Source organism: Amblyomma americanum, chromosome 11, assembly GCF_052857255.1.
Source record: "Amblyomma americanum isolate KBUSLIRL-KWMA chromosome 11, ASM5285725v1, whole genome shotgun sequence".
In the NCBI taxonomy this organism is placed as follows: Eukaryota; Metazoa; Arthropoda; class Arachnida; order Ixodida; family Ixodidae; genus Amblyomma; species Amblyomma americanum.
In genome coordinates, this window is record NC_135507.1 from 51,916,675 (window position 1) to 51,935,439 (window position 18,765).

Sequence of the window (18,765 nt, forward strand, 5' to 3'; positions counted from 1 at the left end):
AGTGTTTTGTTGGTTGAAAAGGAACAGTGGCTGTTGCGCATATCAAAGCATAGAACTCTTAAACCTCGGCTTTAATCCTTCTGGGATGCCACTACCAGTTGGTGGCAGTGTCTACAGCAACTTCCAATACACCATCATTATTACATTGTTTATTTGTCCCGTAGGTTGTCGCTGACAATCGTGATGCACAGTATTACAAGTATTTCATCTTTGGTCAGCACTTTACTAGAGATTATTACTAAAAGTCTCTAATCGGAAGGTAATTAAGAAGCGGAAGTTGTTGCTTTTAAGGATTTAGATAAAAAATATTTCATGAACCTCTAGGAAACTGTGCGCAAACTATAACAAGCTACCTGACCGCTGACTTCCTGTGTCTTTTTCTTTCCAGGCACGGTAAGTTCGATCTCCTCTTCCTGCCATATTTCGTATAGTCGGGATAAAGATACCCGGCGGACTTCTGTGGTATTCAGTGGCAGTAGCTATAACCGGCATATAGACTTATCGAACTCGCATTTTCGAGAAAAGCAGGATCCAAGAAGGTGAGAAGCTGATTGTCCCAAAATGAGCAGTAGAACGTAATTTTTGCCAAGATACAGCACCAGTTACGTCAAAAGCTTACCTGGTTTTTTCTTGCTCCTAAACTAGATAAGCCGATCATTCCATGAGCAAGGGTGAAAGCTTTATCTAATTCGTTTCGTGAACGTTGCTGCCTTGCAGGTTTCAAAGCAGGAAGTAGTTCTTTTCTTACAATGGATCACTCAAGGCTATGGCACGCACTTCTCTCCAATCTTTGGAGATGCATGGTTCATACAAACAATTAATGTGATCATAGTATGAAATAATCGTTTGGAAGCTGTTTCTTTTGCTTTTATAGAGAATGAGCGGATAAGATATTCTAAGATAAGATAAGATATTGCGGATAAGATAAGATATTAATACCAACACAGTTTCATAGAACTGACGTGAGTGGGGCAGGGGGAAAATATATTAGACGAAATTAAAAAGAAAGCAATGCGCGTCCTACGATCACAGGGTATTGTTTAGAAAAAAAACTGTAGAAGGGCTGCTCTTGCTGGTTATTATTGGAAATGACAAATGAAAATGCCTAGGCCTTAAATTAAAGCACTTTGAAATACAACAACAAAGAATTCATTATATGTGCCGAAAAGCTTAGGGTGGGCCAATTAAAAGTCATTCTTCAGACAAGCTGCAAGTGTAAAAAAAAAACTCATACAGAGCCCCAGAAGCCTACACGAGTGAGTTATCGTGCAGACTGTCTTCATCCAGCAGACGAGTAGGCCAAAAAGGCCATTTTTCTGGGCGATTAACTTGCATATCTTTTTATGTAGACTTGATAACATTAGCAAGGCGGGCTTTCTATATTTTCTCAAAAGCAGTAATCGATTTACCCCCATAAGGTGGCGGCTCAGGAATGTCGATTTCCTCATTTTTCTGTATCAACTCATAAGCTCCCTATAATGTCCTATACAGCTAGATTACCGCTTGCAGTCAGGAACAGTCGGCGCTGACACGTGGTATACCGAAAACAAGTTAACCAAATCTGCGGTCAAATAGTTTTTACACCTTTAGTCAAATTAGTGAAGAGCTGCGATGGTACAGGTAGAAATTAAAGTAGTTTTATGCAGCTAATAAATAGATGCCCTAAACAGTATAAATGAAAATGAAAAGCCATCTAGGTCACTATCAAGCCGGGATCTTCCAAACTGTACTTGTACGAAAAATATGGCTTCCAGAGCTTAACACTGAAGGACATTTATTGCTTTCACCTTGCTTTTTTAACAATATCCACCTTAAAACATCCCAAGGTCGGCTGTCATATATTCAATAAAAGAATTCGTTACCTTCAAGAAGTTCCTATGCGGCTTCACCTTACTTAAACAACGTGCATGCGCCCGCTATAACTTTAAACACTAAAAAAGTAGCATTAAATAGTCTAGAGTGTGTAATTTAACAACCTGGTACCACAACGTTACGAGCACAGCGATTTAAAACGCCTAGTTTCAGTCAAGACGTACGGGTTACGTTCAAGGTCAGTTGTTAATGGCAACTAAAATCTAATTTTACCATATAGTTTTAGGCTCCCTGCACACTGGAGCCGCGGACCATGTTCAAGGCAAAATGTTAATAGATATTTTACCTTAAATATTATTTTTGTAGCCGGTATTGCGCGGCGAAATATTTAAAAACGGCTTTGACTTCGCTGCTTTCTAAACTTGTTACGTCAGAGCTAAAATGAAGAAGCATGCGTGGGCAGGACAAACTGTTGTGACTGTTCAAAGCTGTAGAAGCGAAATTGTTGGAAGTTCCTCTAGAAGATGGTAATGCACAATAAAACGCGAGAGAAAGAAACTGTGCAGTGCGTTGTAGTCCTCCAATTATTAAGCTTTTTATCCTAAGTTAAAGGATCACGTTACACATAACCTTGCTTTCTTTTCCGCAGCCGGGACCTTCACCTCCTTCCCCGATCACACCAGTGAGTACAATGCATTGAACTGGATTGCTGGTTCTTAAGATTTCAATTAATGAGAACATTGTTTTTAACTTTATGATTATGAACATCGTTAATAATGTGTTAATAATGAGCGAGGCTTAAGAATTTTAGGGTCTCGTTTTTTTGTTAGAAGTAAAGATGGGAGGAATATCAAGAGAGAAAAGCGCTGACTTCTGCGGCTAGCCATCATTGAAGTAACACGGTGGATTGGGCTAGTTGGTTGCTGTTCATAATGTAGGCAAGTTTCGCAGCATGAATAAAACGCAGCACAGTCCTGTATTCTCTGTTCCTTGTCTTCTGAGTGCGTTTTATTCATGCTGCGAAACTTGCCTCCATTATGAACAGCCATCATTGTAGCCCGGAAAGCCACGTCACTATATTTGTAAATGAACTGGCTAAGCTCTAGCCTGGCTATTTAGGATCGCAGTAATTTGCCGGCAATTTTCGCGTGGAACTAGTACGCAGCTAGTATTTGACATAAACCAAAAAGTGCAGTATTGTTAAGCGTCCATAAATGATCCGCACCAACGTTGAATCCGTTTGGCCAGCTATAACGACTATAAAAAAAGCACGGAAAAGAATGATTAGTAGGCACATATAAGACGGCAGACACACCAAAATCCTTCGTGGCAGTTTTTTACTTGACAGCCATCGCCACACGTCGCTTGCGTCTGTCGCTATCACTGCCTGCGAATGCGCAATAGAGGCTGGCAGTTTGTCTTCAACCAGGGGATTGCGAGATAGTGCAGAGGCGAAGCCTTGCTCCGCGGGAGCAACCCCGTCAAAAGGGCGAATTGTCAGCGGGAGCAGTTCTGTCCTTGCAACACCTCAAAAGATCCTAAAAAGACTTTTTTACACGTTTCGGTCCTTCAGTGCAGCTGCACTCTACATAACCATTTATAGCAGCAGAATGACCTACTCGTCACCTTACACAAGAAACAGACGGCGTTATACGGAATGCGTGCTCGAAAAAAAATGGTAATAAATATTCAGTGAAGACAGGTACAATGGGGATTCTAGCCGAGTACTATCGATTACAAAGCTATAGAGAATAAGTGACGTCACGAGAGGTAAAAAATGTTTTACGATGCCAACGGTGTGTCTTTCAGGCTATTTGCAAGTAAACATATTCCAACTCGCACTCTCAGTGATACCGGGCTCGTCAATGGCTTACGGCAACTGGAGGCTTTTCTGGGTGTTCGTTTTATATTTGTGTGACACGTGAACTGAACATGAGACCTCACGTCAGAGAAGCGACAGGAGCAGGACAGTGTGTCACTAAAGTTTCGAATTTAAACGCATTATCATGTGCTACGAAAACTTAGCGTCAAACGCTATAAATATAAATTAGTAACAACGTACAGGCTTGGACAAGGCAACCTAAAATGATGGAAGAATTACGAGAAACTACCGGTGCTACCCTATAGCTATTATATAATGATCCTGGAGAGAGCTAAACACTGCCGGGACGCGAATGCAATCAGGAACCAAATGGAGTGCCTATGCTGTACAATGTTGCACATTCCTACGACCTCATTGTACGCTTCCCGCCGTAGAATTTATTTTTTTTTATTAAATTGCTAGTGCTTAGTTTCGCGAATGATGTTCCACAAGTGTTATCACTTCAAGGTTTAATGCTTTCTAAATGAGACGTTGATGGCACTGGCATGGTCATGCTTTTATTGTTGATTCACATTCTCCTGGCTGAGCAGAGCTACCGGCAGTTCTGTATCGTTGCTCCAGAATTTTACATCGCCAGGCAAACGACAGTAAAACACATTGCCTGGCTAGTTGGTTCAGCACCTTGACACTTGGAAGAACACAGTGGTGCAAAAAAAATTCACACCCACGAAAGTGACACGGAGACGACGGACAGAGGCCAACTTCCAACTGTTCATTTCACTAGAAAACCACATGCATTTATAGCCTCAGGCTACGCCCACGTTTTCACTCCACGTGCCTTATCGCAGCCGTGACTTATCGCCTCGCACTATCATCTTTGCACAGAAAATCGTACTCCCCCGCAGACAATTTGACTGACGTATCACTCACCCACAAGGCTGCCTCTTTATTTATGTGAAAAGCTTCCAATAAAATCCTCGCCTGCTAAATCTTGCTTCTGCCTAGAATCCTCGCCTTTTCCAGCCGAGGTTCACACTTGCACGTATTAAGATGGCTAACCAAATTGGCATATTTATTTTAACTATTTGCGACCTTTTTGTCATGTTCCCCAAAGGCGTTCGTTGAGGCACCTCGTCTCCTCGTATCTTTTGTGTATGTGAATTTGTTTTTTTGCGGTAAGGTGTTTTTTCCAGTTTCAAAAGGCAAACGACTGCACACGTTCAGGCTTGAGATTCCAATGACGTCGGTAGAATGAGTTTCAAAAAGTTAAAGTGACATTTTTTCAAGTGATGCAGGTACTGCGGTGTCGACTCACACTACCGCTAGATATTAGCGCTGGATTGTTTATATGCTGACACCTGCCTTACTTATGCGCACATATGCTTCCTACTTTTGGCACGTTTGTCAAGTTTTTCCTTTCAATGAAAGACTCAGCAAGTGCATACCTGTTCACACAGTACACCCGCAACACAAAGAAGACCGGAAGACCACCAAATATAACACGACCGGTAAGGTTTCGGCGCTTATACCGGTGCCAAACGCACAGAAAACATGTACTCTCATCACGGGGTGCCTACTTCGTTGTGTGAAACATGATGGAATTATGCCAGGCTAATATATTTAAGACTCAGAAAGCTTCATGGTTCTGTTAACTCATTATACGCCCGCATTCCATGCAGCTGTGACCGTCTGAAATTACTAACATAAGTGACTTTCCACCCAATTTGTACTGACCCTTCTCAGCAAAGAAGGTCTGATGCTTTGGAAGGCTGCTCAACGTATAGTACGTATGGCGGCTTACACCCAGGCCTGGTATCACAGGCTATCGTTCTGTGTCGTTTAGCTGACTTCAGGACCGATGTGAAATCTACGTGGGGCCAGATCTCTTTTAGAGGGGTAGTTATTTATGTCACTACCAAAAAAGAGCGCCGATCAATCGCTGGGATCAAAATTTTTTAATGGTTAGGATGAGCAAGGCTGCAGCACGGAATCCGGGACGGTTAACATTTTTCCACCCCAACGTTTGAGGGGCGCGACTATTTTTTGTCGCTGGTAGTATTCTCTGCTGCCTCGTAAACCTCCCGTAGACACCGAAGGAAACTAGGTGCGAATAAAGTGCCCATTTGGAATGCGGGTTTCTTCGCTACTGGGTACACGGAAAGCGTTCCTCTAGTGTTCGTAAGGTATAGGGCTGTGGTTTCGGTTCAGCTGGTGGTCCGCCAGTTTTAATTAGCTACACGCTCACGTGTACTCAATTTTGTGCGCTCAGCGGGCTTCCTTAGCCTGGCAAAATTCCACCGTGAACTCTAGCATGGAAACAACTGTTCACAACCATTTTCACCTTAATTCCACACAGTGCTCCCATCCAAATTGTCGGTTCAAATCACAACGCGATCACTTGGAAAAGAAAAGCCTCGAAATGGTGAGCCAATATTTCGTAGGGTGGTGTGCGTTCAGAAAAAAAACGCCTCACACCGGACCGAGGCCGGAGGCCAGATCGAACCAAGGCAGCGCCGATAGAGTGTGAGGCTTGGCGATTGGCGTTTTGTTTCTCTAGAACCATTTCTCTTTAGAAAAATTTTATATATTGTGGCGTTACAGAAGCACAGTTACTTATGAATAGCTATTGCTGGAAAACTGAATATTCAGGCTCGGGGGTAAGGCGTTCTGGTTTGTGACGCTGTACAAAAAACCCAATCTGGATCCGGAAAAATTATTTTGCTCTACAGGCAACCAAACAGAAACAGCATTGTATACTCGATCGGACAGTAAACTGTTTAGAACAATTAGCATATCATGCTTAGATAAAATTCTTGTTACCTTGTGGGAACCACCATGGCCAGTTTTACAACCTGCCCCTATTGAAAAATGTGTACAGGTTTGAATAGGAGACAAATAGGATTATGGCACATTTCGTTTAACGTTATAGGATGAAGCTTCCAAAGTGATTGAGCCTTTGAGTGACTGCTAAGTGGAGGGCTCCGTATAACTGCCATTACCCGTGGTTAATTACCGTGCACTTACATCACACAGTGCATGCAAGCCGTGGGTTCGAACCCGCCCACTACGGTAGCACTTCGATGGAGGAAAAATGTGAAAATTCCGTGTACTGTGCATTGTTAGTGCCCGTTAAGAACCCCATGTGGTCGAAATCATCCGGAGCCCTCAATTACGGCGTCCCTCATAGACTGAGCCGCTTTGGGACGTCCATCCTATAAAGCCAAACCAAATGTGCCAAAATCCTATTTGCTAACCCGTTCAAACCTATATACATTTTTCAGTAGGGGCGTGATCTCTTATCAGAGAAGGACGCGAAATTTCTCGGCTATAGCAGGTTGAACTAGTTGTCAATGTTTGCTTTCGGAAAGGCTGCATACCAGAATTTATTTTTGTTCGAATAATTTGCATCACTGAGGAAACCCAATTTTCTATGCTAAACTTGTATAACAGACGATATATATTTAACCTTTCTTACCGCACATACAGTTACCGACAAAATTACGTCTCTGGATGACCGGATAACGGCTAAGACAGAATGCATCCACATTCAATCTGTGCGCTTTACGAGGCCCTGGTTTAAATAAACGAAGGATGCATTGTAGCTTACTCTCAAGATATGATCTGCTCTATTCTCAGCTACATTAGAAAAACAATTTATTTCAGCCTTCAGTATCACGATATTTAGTGACTTTTGTGCTTGTCAAAAGCACTTATGTGGGAAATTAACGAGCTGTTGAACAAAACACAACTCAGCCACCCACCTCTCGAAATGTTGGTTCAACGTGTCGGCGGCTTTGCCTTGGTTCCATCTCAACTTCCGCGTCGTTCTGGTCGCATGACATGTCCACATGCATCCAGAAACCTTCACAGCCACAACTCCTTCACAACCACAAAGAGCCATGTGCATGACTGGCAACCACCATGCGTGATGCACCCTATAACGCACTTAGCAGGTCAGCCCTGCCTTAATGTATATAGCAAGTGTTGTAAAATTGTCATTAGATTTAAACAGTTTGTGGGCTGTGCTTGCGTGGATGAATCATCTTTGTCCAATTATCCTTTGGCTTTGACAAAGTAGCAATGATAACCGAACTGTTAGCTAGCCCGAAATGCGTTCGCTTCAGTTTTGTAGCATACTGCATGCCCCAACGAGACACTTGAAACGACAGACGCACTGAATCTTAACTGAATACCAGATATAGTGTTATGTCTGAGATTTTAAATATATATTCGAGAGTGGATTCAGAGAGAATATGTGATTTACTCTCTGCAGAGCAAATCAGAAAACATGCCCAAAAAAAAAACTCCGCTTCGAAGGCGTACTTGCCCTACGTGTTAAAGAAAACACGTTGAAGTGCCGTGTAGCTCACAAGAGGACGTCGGTGGCATGGAACCCCAAACCATATATATGGTTGCTTAGTGAACGCGTAAATCAGCAGGACACCTTCACAGCCGAGTGCGAAAAAGCAGGAATGGTGAGAGGAAGCCGGAACAAATGGGACGCGGCTTATGTGAGGCTAAAAAATTGCTTAACATGAATTTCGCCCCCGCTATGTTCTTGTTGATGCTTTAGATAGTATCTTTCTGGTATCCTATAATGAACCTTTAGAGCATATAGCTCCTGCTATCTGTTAACGTTCGCACTGCAATCAATCACTCCTCAAAAAGACGTACTGCACAGGAACTGTTTTGACTACTGAAATATATAGCCATGATCAAAGCCACTTTCAACTCTGAAGAAGAAGTTGCACCATAGCTTTCGAGGCCTTTGTGCTTAATAAGCAATAAGACTTTCCCCTCACCGCACATTTCATGGGTGTATGCGGTACACTGAGCAAAACCACTTCACTCTTACCACACTTCAAGAAACTGTCACCTTGCTTGTTACTGCTCACGCACCCCACACCACGACCCGTTTAAAACACGTTACTTTTGCATGACTTACATTGCACCTGCGCACTGAGAAAACCTCACTAGCACACTCACAGACTGTTCTAGTAAATTACCGTAGAGGTAATATACTGCGTGACTTCTCTGTATATGAAACTTGCATGAATGTTTCACTCGATGTATTCAAGTCGTAAACCAAAAAAAAATACAATTAGTGCTCAGAAACATATTTTGAACGCGTTTGATCCATAGAAACTCTCAGTCAAACCGTTACCAACGTGAACATTCACCTCATTCACAGAGATGCCTTGTCACAGTCACAGAGATGCCTTGTCAAAGAGGGCCGTCAGAAGTAACAAAGCCTAGAGAATGGATTCGCCGAACGTTCCGCATGTAGGCCTAGATAGGAACTAACTGACACCTTTGTAATGGTCTGGCTACCTAATCTATTTAGAGAATAGTTACCTCTAACAAAACAGCTATGTTGCAAAATTTTAATTCGGCTCGAGATTTTTCCTCTGATTGCTTGATTACATGGTCAAGTCTAGGAAGCCAATATTTTTTCAACAAATAGTAACAAGCGGACTTCCAACTAGTTGTGCTTTTATTTTTTATTTCATGATAAAACGGAGACAGGCAAAAGTCTTCTTCAAAATGTAACGACGAAACAACAGCTTTCAATGGAAACCATGAAGAATTAAAATAGCTTGCTTCAAAAAGACCGCGAGTTGTGTATTGTATATCGCAATTATTAATGTTTCCACACTTGCAAATCTACAGTTTGCCTTGAAAAATATACAGCGCGGTATTCTTAGGACGGCAGTGTTATGAAAACCTCATCGTTTCTTTTCAAAACCACAACTTTCGTTCCGCATTTCTGCCCGTATTCCTGTGTGTTTATAGAAAAGTCATTATCTAGTCTCTTCAGTCGGTGAACAGATTTGTATTTCCAGGCGTTTGTTGGATTACGCTGAATGCTGTTCTCACTTCTAAATTTTCCAGGGACCAACGAAGAGGCCAAGCGAGAAAACAGAAACGCCGGCGGTAAGTGGGCACATCGCTGGTAATTATCAGCTGGACAGCGTTTTCTTTCAGCTACAGTCACAGAAGACGGAGTATAAGCTCTACAACGTACGGAATCTCATTTAAGCGCAGCATTTTTTTTTTTCGGGAGAACCGGCAGGGGTATTCTGCTTTCACAACGTCTCCGAAGGATTTACTTTTCTTCTCCTCTGCTAAGCGTAAGAGCATGTTTACTCTTTTAGTTTGAAAGCTGCGGGAAGAAATCCTTGCACTTTTTTATGGTTTAAATACGTAACCATAGTGACTGTTTTATAACGTGCTTGCACGAAGTGGACATCCCTACTAGAATTTTTATATGATGGGATTCACAATTCCATACAATTCCATATAGATTTCATGGAGTCAGTATGAAGCACATAGAGCCAGTATGGGTATATGGAAAACATGTATGACGTTATGTGCACTGATGGAAACCGTACGAAAATTATGTACAATACTTATGGACGCCGTACAGACAAAATATGGATTCTATATATTTCCCATATTTATCGTCTCTATATTCCCACAATTCCGTACGAGCGGCTCATATAGAACGTTCCAGTAGGGATATGTTCATTAAACAGCAGTCTTAAAATGCAAGCTTTCTTTTCCGAAGATTCACAATCGGATGAACTGCTCCCGAAACAACGAGAAGTAGCTGTCTGTCATGAGCCGTCGTGCCCAACAAGGCGGCAAAACAAAGAAGGAATTGTAGAGCAGTTCCGGCCCTGCACTCTTTATGAATATGGTCTTGTGGTTTCCGAAAGTATGGGTATATCGAAAACTGGAATTTTTCTTTCGTGGCGGCGTACTAACCTCGATCATTAAGTAAAGAAAAGCCTCAACTAGTCGGCACTACATCGTTCGAGGCGTGTCGCCCTCTGAATTGCCGAGTGCTTCGTGTTCGTCAAGCCTTCAAGGACTTCATACACTTTCATTTGCCGTCTGCGAGGCTGTTTCCTCGAAGCGTATGCACAAAGCTTTCCGCAAAAGCGTGAGCACAACAATCTCCGTTAGCGGCTGGGTGCTTATCATCGTTATCTGCTAATCAATTGAAGCTACCCAGAAAGTGGTTTTGGTAATAGACACCTTTAGCATACCGTGTACCGTGTTACCGGTACCGGAGTACCGGGAGCCTGCGCGCAGCCAGTGCGCATGCCCAAGTCGCCTTGACGGCGCCAGATGGCGCCAGGTACCCCGCAGCAGCGCGCGCACCTGCAACATCAGGACCAATCAGCGCGTGCTCGCCGGCGGTGGGCGGGATCCTGGTACTCCGGTAACTGTAACGGTAACACTGTACACGTTATGCTAAAGGTGTCTAATATAACCAAAAACCCTGCAGCAAGTTGCGGCAAGCAGACCCCCTGGGATGCAATTGTAGTGCTCCATGGTGTGTAAAAGCATCGGTGAAGCGCACTGCAAAGGTGGCTGTCATGCGAATTCATTCAGGCATTGGTCACTAATATGTGTTTTGCTGTTGCTCTCCTTTCTGCGTCCTTTTGGACTACGCAAACAGCACAGGTAATCGGCCCAATATTGGATATGTATTGGCAAACGCCGGCCCAATAAAGGGCCAATGTATAGCCATCCAATTGCAATGTTGGGTCGATTACCTGTGCTGCTTGGGTAGTTGTCTAGACACTAGTTGCGTCCAAATGCTATCGCTCACGGCGATGTCACTGGAGCAACTGATATTTTGCCTTGCTCTTGGTGCAAAAATATCACCTCTCCTGTCCATACAAAACCAGTGGGTATCGGCGCTAAGGTTGTCTCTCGAAACCTTTTATGCCGTTCAATGCTTTCTATTAGGCAGGCTAGCAAAGGGCACTTTTGTAGCGATTGCTACATTACGCTAGCATTTCGAGCCTTCAGCGTGGCGGCGCCGCGGTGGTTGGTCACGTATGCGTGGTTGGTCACGTGGTTGGTCACGTGGTGCGGAACAGCTGCCGGCGGCGAAACCGAGGGGGAGAGGACAGCGGGAGAGTCAATCTACGTCCAGGGATGAAGATGAAGGAACGCCCAGCCAAACGGAGCAGCGAAAGACTGACTTCTCTCTATCTCTGACGAGGCTACGGTGCCGTATACCTCCTCTAAATTTCTATTTACACCGGTCGGGTTCGGCGCTCTCTCCCCTTTGTGCGTTTTGCCGTGAGCCTGAATCTATTGAGCATTTTTTGCTCTATTGTCGCCGATACACCTCTTTGAGAAGAAGGTTGCTGGAGGAGCCCTTGCGGCCCATAGGCCTTAGTTTAAGCAGCCGGCTCTTGCTATTACTTGGTGCCACCACATTCGGGTTCAGCCACAGATCTGTTTGTACCGCTGTTCTAAATTTCCTGCTAGGATCTCACCGACTGCCATGCTAAGGGTTTCAAGATTTTCTTTCCTCTCAATTATTACATTTTGGCTTAATAATTCTGTTCCATGCAGTTCCTCTCTTTATTATTATTATTATTATTATTATTATTATTATTATTATTATTATTATTACTACTAATTTTGAAGTCAAAACTCTCATCCCTTTTCTATTCATAAGGAAGAATCCTCCGGTGTTGCTTTCCCGCGTGCTTTTCATTTTAATTACCTGAGTACAGGTGAATATCCACCCGATTCTTGGCCGATCCCCCACTGTGGGTATGTGCCATCTTTTGATAGGCTAACAACAACGACTGACTTTGCAATTCGACTGAACGAGTTCCACTCGGCCAGCTGTAGCTATCGCGTCACACCAGGTTTAACCAGAGCTAAACCACAACCATTTTTTTCTGCTATAGCAACTGGTTTTAATTGCTAAAGTATTACTTTTACACAGTGTAGTAACAACTGGCCGGCCATATTTTTACAGATATCTGTTCTCAAAGAGAGCTGCTTCATACCAACATTGGCTTTAAGAAATTTTCAGAAACAATTATAAGATTTTTAAGCTTTCATTGGGCACAGCAGGGGGGTTATGCATGCAGCCTACCAGGTTTTTTTTTCTTGGTGCTTCAGCCTTAAAAGACAAGTGGAGGACCTTTATCATGTCATACATTAGTATATCATACCAAAATACACTTGAGCTAATCGTCGGTTATTCAGGAGCAATTGTAATCAAAGCAGGGAGATAGTGCCTGCGTTTTTCCGTCAGGATTTTACATCGATGACATGACAAAGCGTTTTCAGAAAAATGGGCTGCTTAGCGCTTCCCTAAAATACTTTAAAGTGCTGCGAGGGATTATGCATTTTTGTGTGGATTTCTTTGCGGATTTTCTTTAATATAAATAATGAATATTCATGACCATTTCACTTTTTCACAACACTGCCTCTGCAATCTCAGTTTTGTTCTTCGGACTTTCACCACCACAGACTAACATACCGAGCGCATTTTTTGGGGGGTGGCTAAAAGATGCGGACACAAGAACATTGGGACTGCAGCGTTTACTGAATTAATCGTGATGCTTTGAAACACTTGTGTATAGCAATGTGCGGGGCTGAAACAGCGAAGACATCGTCTGTACGTGCTTAGTGCCTGGATTATTATGTCCGTTATAACCGTAACACAGCAATGTAATAAAAAAGTCTGAAAATTTATTTAAAACACTATGAAAAATGATAACCCTTGATGTAGAACATGAGCTTCGATGTCTGAAGAATTCGCACGTAGCCAAGGAGGAATGTTAAATGTATTATTATTTGGTTGAACTAAAACTGTGCAAAGTCCAAGCGTTTTTAAATCTCTTAAAATTAAATGAGAGGGTATATTCTTCAATGGTACAAAAAGAAGGCCCGTAAAAGAGGTTTAATACTTGTGTAAAAGTTTAACTCCTTTCACAATTGCACTAAATTATTTGCGCATAGAGACGCCTGCCATCCACCCATCTACAGCATTACATAGTATCTATTGTTAGTAAATTGGTGACCTTTTCCTTGGCACTGTTTTCGCGGAATATTCTGCACTCATTCAACTTGAAGTACTACGGTTGACATCAACCTATAAGATGGGCAATTTTGCGAAATTTTTGCGTTTTGTAAAATCTGCTTCCTTTTAAACTCTAGCTTTTAAATCGGTTGTACTTTTAACGCGGCAATAATAGAAAACTACAGCACGACCACAAACCCATGAAAGGTGGTAATCATCAGTGAATAATTCTTTAATCACGGGTACTGTGCTGTATGCACACGTATTGTGATTACAGTTTGCTGCAAATGCAAATCGCCCATTCAGCACAGAATCGGAACCTTCGCTTCGTGCGTGAATGGGGTTGTTATGGTATAGCTGGTCTTTGAGGCTCCAGAGTCCTGCCAGTGAGGATACAAGCCAAAAACACCGAAACACTGCTTTTAAGTTTAAGGCCGCACAGCCTTCATTTTCTGATTGACATTCCTCTCTAGACTCACCAGGCAGCTCGTAAAATAGTCTGGAGTGCACTTTCCTTGGTTTCCTTTATGCTACGTGGCAGACATCTCAGTTATGCTAATCAAGAACGAATCTCTCGATAGACGATGTGGTAGCGTAATAATGAGCTACATGGGGTGACAGCAAGGAACCCCCCCACATTTAAAGAACAGTGTCCCCGACTGTGTCTTCTGGTTAAAGTCTTCAGAGCCACAAAGGATTCTAAAGACCGAAGCTCTCACAAGAAATGTGTGACGCATGTTATGACAGCCCGAACGCGTGGTTCGGTAATTTATCTGGGATTTATCAGTAGTAGTAAGTGATTTTTATTAAAATAATAATAAAAAGGAAGGAAAACATTTTTGCTAGCCCCGGCATCTGCCATCGATACTGAAGCACATGAGCTGGGGCAGCGAAAATAAAGGATAGCAGGCAGAATGGAGAAATTAAATGAAAGAGGTGAGGGGACAGGAAGAGAGGATAGGGGGAGAAGTAATATAAACAAACTTTTTACACAATAAGAAATGTGTCCAGGTTGTGCGCGTGATTAGTTCATGAAGGAGCAATAAAAACACGCGCGCACAGCACTATGTTGACTACAAATGGGGTGGGGCGTACAGTTGTTAATCGTCCAAGGTAGCACTCGCGGAGCGTTCGGTCACTGCGTGTTACTACCTGGCGGAGAACAGACGGGACGTCAAGCCCCTCGTTTTATCCGCCAGGATTAGCAGCCAGGAATAGCATGGACCTCTTCTAAAGTAATATACGAAGAAGAATGAAAGTGTCGCACAATATTTCGCAACTCTGGCCTGCGTCTCTAGTTTACTGCAAAGGATTTATCAACCAATATAAGCATTTGCACTAAACTAGAGACGCAGGCCAGAAGGGTGAAACCTTGTGCGACCCTTTCATTCTTCTTCGTATATTACTTTGTGTTCCACCATGCCTACCTAGCAAGCCTCAGAAGATGTCTATGCAGACTGGCAGATGCTGTGCTTATAGTGCATACTGTATATCACTGCGACATACGCTTGCGAGACTGTGGCACGCGTCTTACATATCGTGAAGAGTTACCGAATGGGTGTAGTGCTTGAATTTCAGGGTGATGAAAAAACTCCTGTTTGGCCGGGTTAGCATTACACATTTATGCCCCTATTAACCACTTCTGCAAGAAATACCTGCTTTCAGTGAATACTTCTGCAGTAAAAAGAAAATAACGATTATCCTAGCCCTATGGCATCCATTATAATATGGCGCTCTTATATAATACCTTAATAATCCCGCCGCCTACTGAAACATCCTGACAGCGAGCTCTGTAATTAGCGTTGAAGTACTGTTTGTATCCTTTCGAAGCCCTTTTTTGAACATCGCAGTTTGTTGATCTCCCCTATTGAAACAACACTGATCGCAAATCAACATAGGGCAATTGCAGCAATTAGCGCACGCACAAAAACAAACTATACGTGTTTTTCTCTTTTGTGCTTAAAGTACTATTTCTTTCTTCGCCGAATGCTTTAGGGGCATCAGACACCGAGCCTCAGGCCTACGGTGAGCTTCTCCACACACATATCACATTACATTTACTGTACATTCCCGGCCATAATATTACAGAGCACGCTTCGGTGATTCGAACTCTCGCTGCACCTTACCCAATGCAAGTAAGGAGGTACTTCTTACACAGCTTAGCGCACGTCAGTGGTGCGTTCGCGTATGAACAGATTACACACTCGTATATCCTCTACAAAACACGTGAGAAAAATTTCAAATGCCGAAGCATGCTCCGCAATATTTTGGCCAAACCTGTTTATATATACAGCAATTTCACATACAAACGCCATATCAATGAAGAACACTGCTAAATCAAACAATGGCCGGAACTGTACTATTACTGGGAGGTTTAGCAGGTGGGTGGAAAAGTGAATGAGATCGTTTAATTATCATTTCACACAAGTTGGTTTTTTATTAAACCGATGGAAGGCATGGACCGATAACATTGAAAACAACATGATAAAACGCACTCGCTGCACTAGGCAGCTTACTCTCACAGCAGTAAACATCTATAGTTTTGCTGAGCGAAATTAAGTGTGTGTTTCCACTGTAGGACCGATAACGTTACGCATTTTCTGAAGGCAACAGTAGTGCGCAAGAGGAAATTTAAAACTCTTGTATGTTTGGCGCCTATTTTGTCAGGTCTGTTAACAAAAATTATATCTCCCCTAAGGTGATCCTTACTTCTTAGCTTCCTCAACGTATTAATTCCGAAAAGCTAACTAGGTTAAAGATATGTCCCTAAGAAGTAAGTCGGTGGGCTGCATGACCGGTGCACACTTATACTTTGAATGATTTTTCAGGACATTTTCGTGGATTTGATTGGATATTAAAAATCCAAGCGGGTAGTTATTTATTTGGATGCTAACTAAATTCGAAAGGCAGTAGAGCGAAGAGGTGCAATTCGCTCCCGAAAGAATGTTTCCTGCTGAAAAAACGGGCTTACAAGTTTTACAAACAACACAGGACATATAAATTTCTTGTGTAAAAGGACAACGAAACTTCCGTAAAATGCAACAGTAGCGCACATAGATTATATAAAAACCGCATGGTTTAAAAGACTTTTATTGCACAGAGAAGGCAGATCGCAGTAAATTGATGAAAATTACTAAAATAGCGACAACCGGGAAAACTGTGCAACACACCGCTACTAGCGCAATAAAATAGCTTTGTCAGGGGGAACTAAAGCTTCAGTGCTCACACAGAGCGCCAGTGTAATAAACGGCGAGATATGTCGTGGTTTCCGAGCGCCCAAAGATGTAAGAATAGAAAACTAGGAAATCAATATACGAGATAATGCTCAAAACTTTTTTTCGGTAACTACACTTTCTAGTATGAAGGAAACGAACACTTTCCAGTGTTATTCGTTCCTCAACGGAGTCCTTCCGCTGCCATATCAAGGGAGTTAGGAGGACAGCACGGCTTGCTACTCGCGTGAATTTAACACTGAGTTCCGAAAAAAGCTGCCTACCTCAAACGAAATCATATGTGTGATCATAATGACGACTCTATTATTACATCTTTAATGCAGATACTGAAAGTTATTGAGTATTAAGTTCAGTTAATTTCGAGATAATCTTCATAGCAGTACGAAATTTGGTGCGACTGAAAAGGCAAAAAAATTACTGAGGGAAGTAATAGTTTGCTGCGGTGCTCGTTCGATAACAGTCCGTTAATCAGACAGACATTTTAAAGTTAAGTTGTCACGACATCCGCCGAAATGTCCGTGATTCACACATATATTTCGGATTGTTATGACCGCTAAACATTAGTTGTATCCTAATCGGTTTCAACCGAGGAAATGGCGAGTATTGTGGAGGGAACAGTGGATTGCGCGAAGTTAACCAGTGAGGTCAAGATTGGTTGCTTTTCTGTATACGCATAACAATACCAGTTTGGTTAAGATAACACACAAATCCATAATATTCACTTTCATGACATGCTTTCCTACTAGCAGTAATTGATTATTAATGAGTAATTATCAGTAAAACGAATCATCTTGTTACCAAATACTTCTCCATTATATTTTACGTGGTTTTTCGCGCAAGCAATCCGTCCCTAAGCTATATTAGGCTATCAAGCTTTCCGCTGAAAATTCGCGTGCGTCCGAGTTAACCGTAACTGGTGCGAGGATCTCAGTACCATGTTTAGTATTCAGTACAGCGAGTAAATACCACTATTCTTGTTTGAACTTTTAGGCAACAGAGCCCGAATCACCAGAGAAGGCTCAAACACCGGTAAGCCACAACACTTACACCATGCACCAACATTTTCATTATTTGCACTGCAGCTCTCACTGATCAAAGTTGCAGGCAACGAAACAAACGTTAAGCATTTACTCAGAACAAACGCTGAGACATAGGATAAACACGAAAAAATACACGTATAACACAAGAAAAATGTTTGACCTAGTTGGAGTGTGATTGCGAGAAATGTTTATTTCCGGGCGTACTTTTTTTCCCACATAACCGATGTTCTCTTCGTCTTTCGTGTCCCGCAGTGGCAAAAAGAGCTCTAATATTATTCCTATATGAAATCATCGTCAAAGCCTAAAACAAAATGTGCACCAGAAATGGCTCGAATATATATAGCATGTTGCTTATTGCAATTATTGCTGGAGGAAGGAAATGCATCGAAGAGCAGGTATACTCGGGTCCTGTTTTGGCAGTCTCTCCAAAGCAGATGAGACTAGGTGCATGCTTCTTCCACCTGTACTGAACAGAGCTAATTTAAAGAGTTTTTTAAGAGTTGAAAAACATCACTTGGTAAGAGTAGCACGAAGACACAGCTTCACATGCTAGGATGCAGTATGCACCCATTATGAGAATCATGCCACATGGAGTCGTGAAAAGCTGAGACATGACCTACCCTCACGAACACTCGCGAATATGAGTGCAGGATTTGAATAGTTTTAGCGTTTGAGCATAAAAACAACAAAATACAAATATTTTCTTTTTGTCTAATCTAATGGTTAAAGTGCTTGTTTCTACGGTTAGAAACGCAAAGGATAACGATCACTACATAAAAAAAGAACGCATCAAGCTGTTTCTTTTCGCGTTGTGGTTTGTCTTATTAGTTCATATTTAAAGCACCCCTAAAGCAGTATGCATCAACGGTAAGAAGGAAAAAGCTTGACAGATATTGCATCGCTCAACATCTTCAAGCAAAATTTTGGTCCAGCTTATAAAGTACCAGATATATCGCCGATTAAACGCTTCCCTCCGGGTTGTTCTTCTCAACCAATGCACCTAAGGGAGGT

At 42.4% G+C, this 18,765-nt stretch overlaps 1 protein-coding gene across 1 annotated transcript in view; it reads left to right on the forward strand.

The window, feature by feature from the left end:
• The window catches only part of LOC144109617 (uncharacterized), a 116,600-nt gene that overhangs the window by 23,152 nt on the left and 74,683 nt on the right, over window positions 1-18,765 (forward strand). Inside the window, exons 4-7 of the mRNA XM_077642436.1 lie at window positions 389-393; window positions 2,462-2,494; window positions 5,092-5,142; window positions 9,527-9,568. Of these exons, the coding sequence (XP_077498562.1) occupies window positions 389-393; window positions 2,462-2,494; window positions 5,092-5,142; window positions 9,527-9,568 (131 nt within the window). The remainder of the gene's footprint in view (window positions 1-388; window positions 394-2,461; window positions 2,495-5,091; window positions 5,143-9,526; window positions 9,569-18,765) is intronic.